General features: G+C 38.9%; 1 protein-coding gene across 2 annotated transcripts; it reads left to right on the forward strand.

Annotated features, from left to right (window-relative positions):
- LOC125005719 (putative C-type lectin domain family 20 member A) lies at window positions 1-8893 on the forward strand. Of its 2 annotated transcripts, XM_047581257.1 has the most exons (6): window positions 1-120; window positions 5720-5881; window positions 6062-6136; window positions 6402-6782; window positions 7219-7545; window positions 7860-8893. In XM_047581257.1, the coding sequence occupies exons 3-6, from the start codon at window positions 6109-6111 to the stop codon at window positions 8204-8206; spliced, it is 1083 nt and encodes a 360-aa protein (XP_047437213.1). In that variant the 5' UTR covers window positions 1-120; window positions 5720-5881; window positions 6062-6108; the 3' UTR covers window positions 8207-8893. The 2 variants fall into 2 exon arrangements, with proteins under 2 accessions (XP_047437213.1, XP_047437221.1); XM_047581265.1 differs by lacking the exon at window positions 1-120 and having other exon boundaries at window positions 5397-5881.
- The last annotated feature ends 381 nt before the right edge of the window (window positions 8894-9274 follow it).

Below are 9274 nucleotides of genomic sequence, written 5' to 3' on the forward strand. Positions count from 1 at the left end.
CAAATACAGACACTGAGAGGGCTACAAGAGACCTCTGTATCAGACAGAAAGACACATTTACTTCAGCCCAGTCTTCAACAGGACATCACACTGAAGCAAGGAGAGAAGAATCAACTGTATGTAAGTTTAACTCTCTCTGTGTGTTTGGAATACTAGAGTATGTATTTATAAAGGAGTATGTATTTAAGGTACATCATTCTTCATGATGGTCAGTATTAATAGTTTTTATTTCAAATCTCATTCATATTACATAAAATGATCATTATTCATCATATTCAGTTTATTTCTGACTTTATTTTGGATGAATGTTATGTGCCACACACAACAGTAGCTATAAACAGACATATATAGTAACATGATGGAAGTTTGACAGTGTAACATGAGTTAATGAATGTACAAAGAGTTATCAACAGAGTCTGCAGCTTCCTTCAACTGTACAGATTCAGGATGAGTTTCATCTTCTCTGTCTGTTAGTGATGTGCAGATCGATACTGAGATATCAAGATCTCCAACTAGAGATCCACTGATATACATACATATAAATAAGGGTGATTTTTCTTTGTACTAGACCAGTGTCCTATGTATTTGAGCCACTAACAAGAAGGAGGCTTGAGAGATCCATTTCTGTAAAGGATGAAGGAGATTCAGTGGCTCTGAGCAGCTGATCAAAAGTTTAAGATCATAGCTCAAAAAGAAACTGAAAACCGCTCAAAACAGAAATGAAAGTGTCAAAAAGGACTCAGTAATGAGTAGCTCCTCCATTCTTTCACCCTAACCCATCCTTAAACCTTTGATCAGCTGATGAATGAACAGCCTATTTCAGTTCAGTTGTTGTTTTCAATCAGTTTCCTGCTCAGAATCTTTGGTCTCTTGCTCCCATTAGTGAGGTTTCAGGTCGTCTCTAAGAGTCGACCAGAGCTGGTTCACGTTGTTGGGAATCCATCTTTTTTTGTTTATTTTTTTAAATCTTTTTTTTCTGTTAAAGCTGAACATGGTTGGTCACGGTGTACGGTGGCGTCTGTGTGTCCACACTGAGCAGGGGGAAGGGAGGAGTTACACACACACAACACACAGAGCACAGTAACACAGGAACAGGAGGTGGAGGAAAAGTATTTGTATTTGAATAAAAGTCAAAATAGGTGTAAAAATCCATTTTTTTGCAGTTACACCTCTTATTCAGGACACGTTAGTGTAAAAACAAGTATTTCATTTGTCATTATTAATTATGGATGTATGTGCAGTACTGGTTGATGTTTTGCATTAAATGCAGCTAATAGAGGTGATTGAGGATGACTTGAAGGGACAGAACATAACTGTGATGATGATTTGGTGCTGGTGGGAGATAACAGTGGTGACTGTGGCTCAGTAGGTAGAGGTTCGATCCTCAGAATGTGCCACAAGCTGAAGTTCTCAAGCAACACACTGAGCCTCCATTTGCTCTCATTGCGTTGTTCTGGTGTGTGAATGTGTGTGAGTGAATGGGTAGATGTAGAGTTATTATTAAGTTTTTTACTTATTATTATTATCGTTATTAATAACATCACGTGTCCCTGACTGCTTTGAGTACCAGTAGGTAGAAAAGAAAGACCATTTACCATTTACCATTTACCAGTGGAAAATATTCTGAATTACGGAGCTAACAGATGAATGGTAACATGAGAGAACCTGACTGCAGAGTCACAATACTAATGTAACGCAACGGAATAATCTCCCAGTCAAACTCCGCTTCCCAAAAGTGACATGCTACGTCTGCAATCTGGTTAAAGACAAAAAAATGTATTGGACAAAAATAATGATGCAGTTAAATCATGTTTGGTCCAGTCAGAGCCTCCTCTGTTACAGAGTCGAGACTTTTCACCCTGACTCCTGAATGTCACTCAATCCAGACGCACAAATTAGATAGATAGATAGATAGATAGATAGATAGATAGATAGATAGATAGATAGATAGATAGATAGATAGATAGATAGATAGATAGATAGATAGATAGATAGATAGATAGATAGATAGATAGATAGATAGATAGATAGATAGATAGATTCTGCCTTCTGCTAGGATCAGAAATAAAACACTTCCAGACCCTAGCTAATTAGCCTAGCCATGGAAGTAAAATACTAGAAAACACCAGCTAATTAGCCTAGCCAACAACAGTAGGCAGTGTGCGGCACATCACTGGGGTTTTCAAGAGGGCCTTATCCCCCTCCCAAACAAACATAATATACTTATTCTCCTTTCTAGCAGATGAGGAATTTGCTTCAATCTGTTTTTCCTTAATTGCTGCTGCTAAGCATTTCAGAACCTGGTTGTGACGCCAGGTATCTCTCCCTTGGGAGAAGCTAACCCTACAACCTGTCAGAATGTGGCTGAGCGTACATACACAAGAACAAATTGGGCAGGCAGCATCCTCCTCTAACCACTGGTTTGGGTTCTGGGGGGATGGCAGCACATCATAAATAGCCCCTATCATAAATCTAGTCCTGCTAGCCTCCATGCTCCACAGCTCTCTCCAAGACACCTTCCTTTTCTCTACACTCTCCCAGTTCAACCACTGTCCTTGCTTAGCCTGCAACACTGCCTTAGTGCATCTCATTGCTTCCTCTTGCCTATGAATTTCCTCCACTACCATCTTCCTCTTTTCTACTGCGGATGCCTTGCTCCACAGAGGTTTCCCTGCACACAGTCCCAGGCCTCAATGTCCTTGCTGTACATGACCTATGATATCTCTAAGCCTGAGGGCAGCCTGTGCTTCCTGAACCACATCTCAGATTCCACTTCCTCCCTGTTTTAACCGTGGGGGCTGTCCGCCTGACTACTGGATCTTTTGACTGAGTAAGAGTCATCTACAGTCTAGCCTTAGCATAGTCTAGCCTTAGTCTGGCCTTTCCCATACAAGGCTGCACCGCTTAAGCAGCGTGGGACACCAAGCCATCTCCTAATTGATGAATGAATCATCCTCTCAAGCTTCTCAACCTTTGTCAGAGGGACCTCATATACTGTCAGTGGCCACATTAGTCGGGGCAATAACCCAAATTGCATGCACCATAATCTCAGCTTTCCTGGGAGCCCTGACCGGTCTATGTTTGAAATGCCTTGAATCATTTCTTGTCTCAATCTCTCAAACTGTGCTGCATCACTGAGACTTGCGTCATACCACCTTCCCAGACTCTTCACTGTCTTCTCTAGCACTGTGGGAATCACCTCCTTGTTTATAACAAACTTCTTATCTACGACCTTTCCTTTAACAACTGAGATACTCCTAGACTTACTCGGCTTCACCTTCATCCTAACCCACTGCAAGTTGCTGTTTAACATATCCAGCAGTCTGCTAGTACATGGAGCAGTAGACGTCACAGTCGTCATGTCATCCATGTAGGCCCTAATCGGGGGGAGACGAAGTCCACCATGCAGCTTTTCTTCACCTACCACCCATTTCAGATAAACACCTGAATGTCTGACTTAATGATTTCATCCGTCTAGACGGGTGAATGGGTCAAAGACGTCTCCACTGTGCTCCCTAACATCTGTCCACACTTTGATTTACAGAACATGGTGATTCTGAAGTGACAAGAGACAGAAAAAGACACACAGAAGAAGAAGATAACTGCCTATTTACACGGGACTAGTTTTATCTGGGACCTCTAGTAATTTGTAAGAATGTTGGAGGTCGTCTGTGAGTCCCGTGTGAATCGTCCATGTCTGTAATTTTCTGGTAACACACAGGTCCTGTGATGAAACTAATCCAGTGTGAATGTCTCTGACCCATTTAGATGAATGACTGTAGATTAACACTTTATACTCTACACAGATTCTTCACATGCCTCATGCAGTGTTGCATATTTAACCCTTATGTCCTCTTTGGGCAGTTTTTTCCTTTCTTTTTTTTTTCTTCCATTTGGTGATCATTTTGGCTGTGTTTCAATCATTTCTGCATGAATTCTTCTCTTAAGCCAAATATTTGAAATCCAGTGTCTTTTACTCTCACGTGTCATTTATACTCTCATGATGAATTTTGACCCCTCTGGACACCTTTGTGACAAAAATGTACACACATAAAGAAACTGTCATAAAATCCTCATACTTAATTGTTTTCATGAATCAGTTAAACAACTCCAGACCTGCTCAAAACAACTAAAATTTCAATAATTTTCAGGATTTTAACTCTTTAAATGCCTGTCTGAAAATACACAGTTTTTGTTTTACAAAAAATAACAAAAACTGAATTATTTCCCATAAAATAAACAGTAGGTGGATGGGACTTTGGTGGTAATTAGAGTCTTGGATATGTCAAAGATTAGTAATAAACTTGATTTGATTGCATTAGTATTTTTATGTAGTGTCAGATTCTCCCTCTGGACACCTTCCTGGTCAAAAATGCTCCATAGACTTCCATTATAACTACATTTTTTAATCTGGCTGCCACTGCAGTAGAAAACTATGCATTCTGTAATGTTAGCATTTCATTTAGAAGAAAACTAGTGATATTTGACATTTTTACTGTATTTGATCAGATTCAACCATTTTCTCATTGTAGGTCAATACAAGAAATTCTTGTAAATTTCCCATTGATATAATGGAACCATGTGATTACCAGGGACCCCAAGTGTGCCTGCGTGTGTGTATGTGCTGTTTTTTACCAGAGGGGTCAAACATTTTAATCTGAAAAAATAATGATGCAATCAAACCAATTTTTTTGCTAATCCTTGACATATCCAAGACTCCAATTACCACCAAAAATGACCCATCATCCTACTCTTTATTTTATGAAAAACAATGAATTTTGTCTTTTTGTATAAAAATAAATAAATAAATAAATAAAACTTTGTATATTCACTGTGGCATTAAAGGGTTAAAATTCAGAAAACTTTTGGTTTTGGTAGTTTTGAGAGGGTCTGAAGTTGTTGAAGGGAGTTTGTTATGAGAAGTGCTTTGGAGATCTGGTTCATAGGACCACAGTACATCTGTGCCTGGATTCAGACTCTACGGGCGGACACGCTCCATTTGAATTTACATCCCTCCCTCACAAGTACAAGTACAAGGAGACACCGTTCAACACGACCCATGCTGCTGTTGCTATGCAACTGGTCAAACTGTCACGACCAGGCAAGGACTCAGGACGCAGATGCAGGGATGAGGATTCTTGATAACAGTCTTTATTAAGAAAGCACAGATTCAAAATGCAAAGCAAAGAAAACAAAACAGGCTCTGAAACACAGCCTAAGAAAAACTTCTACCAAGAAAAAAACCTAAACTAAAAATCGTTTAATTTACTTTCATTATTACGAAAGTACGTAGGTTGTGAGACTTTGTAGCCTTAGTTTTAGAAGTGCTTCATCAATAAAGTTCTATTACACCTTATTATATGTAACAGAGAGGTGGCTTGGTGCACTTCATCATTATTTTGATTTAGCTTAACACATATTAATTGGCTTTACAGTGAGGATGTATTTGTTCCAACTGAGACAAGTCTATTCTACAACAGCCATTTTTAAAATGAAGTAAACTTGCTGTACTTTGTATTCAATGAATTGACCAGTGTCCTCCTGCCCATATTTCTCATATGTTCACACTCAAGTGTCAAACACAACCATCTAACTACTGCAGTTGTGTCTGGTTGTTGAGCTATGACATGTAAAGTGATGCTTGCAGAGTTTAAAGTAGACTTCCTGATCCGATGCTTTAACAGTGACACCATCAGACTCTTTGTTATTGTGTCAACAGGCTTGAAGCTGATTAGGATTAATCCACAGTCTATGTGCAAGACTCCAGATTAAAGCTGAAACACTTTTCTCCTTCTGAAAAGAGCAAATCAACCATATCTGTCAGTCCACCTGGAGACTTGAGTCCAAAACAAAAACCTACAGTAGTAGAAGATTGTTCAAGGTTGGTCAGTTGCACTGTTTTCATAGTAGAGGAGGAAGTTTTAGTCCTGTTTTGAATGAATTCGTATTTTCCACCTGCTTGTATTCCTCTTCCTGAAAACACAAGACTGTACAATGGAGCCAGTGTTGCATCTTTTGACAACCTGACATGACGTGTTTAAATGTGAGCTTCATCCAACAGAGACAAACAGCTGAAATCAAATATCAGTTTCATCCAACAGAGCAAAGATGCAGTGGAGTCTGCTCATTGTGATGGGTAAGTGGATCAGATCAATGTATGTCTTTATATATCTTCACAATCACAAATCATTACAGCTTGATGAGGATTTGTAGAACAGCTGACACCACTGTGTTTGACATGTGAACAGATACATCAAACATCTACTTTGTTGCTTTGTTTGGTCCCTGCCAGGTCTTTGAGTTTCACTTAAGGAGGAAATAAACTGGGCTGAAACACAGTCAATAAAATGATTGAATTTGTCTTACAATCAGCTCTACGTCTGTGTTTTCTCTGATCTCAGGTCAGTGTTACTTCATCACATGTCAACTCTACCAGTACCACTATATTGAAGATACAAAGACCTGGACAGAAGCTCAGGAGTACTGCAGAGAACATTACACTGATCTGGCCACAGTGTCTAGCATGACAGACATGAAGAGACTCCTTGAAGAATCTACAGGGAGAAAAACTGAAGCCTGGATTGGACTGAACAACAGAACAGATGTCACCAGGACATGGCACTGGTCTCTACCTGGAGTGGAGTTTAAAGATGATGAAACAAGATGGGCTGATGGTGAACCAAATGATGGAAATGGAAATATTGAGAACTGTATTGTAACTAGAAACAGCAAATGGTTTGATTACCCATGTACACAACTAAAACCTTTTCTCTGCTACAATGGTGAGAATACTAGTCTCTAGTAATTCTAGTTGTTCTGTTTGTTCATTTGTTTCTGATTTATTGAATATTGGAGATAGAGTTCACACAACAGTAAAAGAAGAATCATCATTTTTCTTTCAGCTAAGTTATAATGAGGGTCACAGGTTATAATATGAGTAACATGACCTGTTGGTGGGAACTAAATTCTATGAATTCTGGTAGGAGATATGGCCACAGTTCAATCAGTATATTTTATTGTTGAGTTGACATCAGCAGGACTTTCTGATCACATGATTGTGTGTTTTCATCACCATTATTGATTTAACTTCTTTAAGACTCTTGGAGAGAAAAATCATTCTCCTTCATATTCAACAGTTTTCTATTTAGTGATAATTTCATGATGTGGACAAAGACGTTGATGACGACTATGATTGATGTTTATGTGTTTACTCCACAGAAAGTGGATCCACAAAGATCCATTTGATTAATGAAACGAAGAACTGGACTGATGCTCAGAAATACTGCAGAGATCATCACACAGACCTGGTCAGTGGATTCAACCAGTTACATCAAGTAGGACTCAATGACACAGTTAAAGACATACAATATTGGATCGGCCTGTTCAGAGACACCTGGAGGTGGTCAGATGGGAGCAGTTCCTCTTTCAGACACTGGGATCAGACTCTGTCACCAGGAGACAAATGTGCAGTGACCATGTTGAATGAAGGAGGAAGATGGAAGAACGCCAACTGTACTGACCAAAAACCTTTCTTCTGTTATGATGGTGAGTTTTTAAAGATCCATGAAGATAAAGTAACATCTCCACATTTAGCTCCAGAACTGGAAACTGATTCCACCATTTTTATCTAGTTCTCCATGTCTTTATGTAAATTCTTTTCAATGATGAGTATAATGTGAGTACAATATTCTTCCCAAAACACATTTGTATTCTGTCAGCATATGTGGATATGTATCAACACAACAGAATTTATAGATGTTTAAATGAGAAGGGACTTGGTTTCATATTCTTGAAAGTATTGTGGCCAGTTGTTCTCTACAATAAGATGTTGTGTTTGTGTCTGTTTCTTTGTATGACAGATAAAGTGATCCTGGTCAAAGAAAAGATGAGATTTGATGAAGCCTTATTTTACTGCAGAGAGAACTACAATGACCTGGTCTCCATCACTAACCCTCACCAGCAGAGATGGGTTCAAGAGAGAGCCAAGAACGCCTCAACTCCTTTTGTCTGGCTGGGACTGCGCTACACCTGCTCTCCATATTTATGGTTCTGGGTCAGTGGTGAGGTAGTCAGCTATAAGAACTGGGCCTCAGATGGAAAGAATGATGACTGTGACATGCGAGGAGCCATGGAAACAGGAGGAGAACATCAGTGGGTCAGTCAACTTGAAAAGAATGAGTTTAATTTCATCTGTTCTAAGTCTTAGACTCACTCATAACTGTCTTTTTATTCATATACTCTGAATGTTGGTTGTGTATTAAACGTATTCTTTTCATCTGTCTTGAATGGTGAAGTGGGAAATGTAGGAATCCCAACCTGAAATGTGTAAAAGCTGTCTTCAGATTGTGAGAGGAAGAAGCTCCACAATAGTCAGTTGTAAAGTAGTGCAGCTTTACTGTGGATGTTTAAAGTGGAATAAGTGGATAATGTGATGTGATGATGTTAACACAATTATCATGGAACTGGTGCAGAAACACCTGAAAGACTCCAGGTGTCAAATAACCAGCACCATTTGTATCTCAAGTGTGAAGTTTCTCCTTCTTTCTCACTTTCTCTCCTTTCTAACGTGTAGACTTCTCTCACAACACTGAGCTCATTTGCTTTCAAGAGAAAACAGGGAGACTATGTTATGTTGAATCTTTTGCTGATATTATATTCTATAAAATGACATGTATGTTATGGTCAGTTCCTGGGGCTTGCTTTAAATGGATAGTTGAATTGTCTGTTGTTGAACCTGTTAAACCATGGAGTGGCCTCTAATGTTCATTTACTTCAGTTTGTTCATCTACATCTTATCTACCATTGAATACATAGACACAAGTTTAGAAGATGAACCATTTACCCAATGTATGTAATGACAAACCAAAAAATATAGAAAAGACATGAAAAGCTGTACGTTGTCATTGGTTTTATTTCTTTGAATTCATCTTTTTCTGTGTGAAATGTCAGCGTCATGAAGATGCTGTTTAATTCTACTAATATCTGAGCAGTGAGGCTGGAACTGTTCTAACAGATGACTGGTCTTTAAGTGAAATCTAAACACTTTACCTTCTGGAAGACAGAGACGGAGACAGACAGCCATTAAAACTCAAACACACGGAGTCAACACTCAACACTGCAACATGGAAACTAGCAAAGAAAGACCTTGAACCTCCTGAGGTGACAGATTAATAGTTTTTATTTAAAATCTGATTCATGTGACATAAAATGATCATTTAATAATGAGACAATCTGAAATCCAGTTTATTTCTCACTTTATTTTGGTCATCAGAGG

The sequence above is a fragment of the Mugil cephalus genome, chromosome 1 (assembly GCF_022458985.1).
Source record: "Mugil cephalus isolate CIBA_MC_2020 chromosome 1, CIBA_Mcephalus_1.1, whole genome shotgun sequence".
NCBI classification, from domain to species: domain Eukaryota; kingdom Metazoa; phylum Chordata; class Actinopteri; order Mugiliformes; family Mugilidae; genus Mugil; species Mugil cephalus.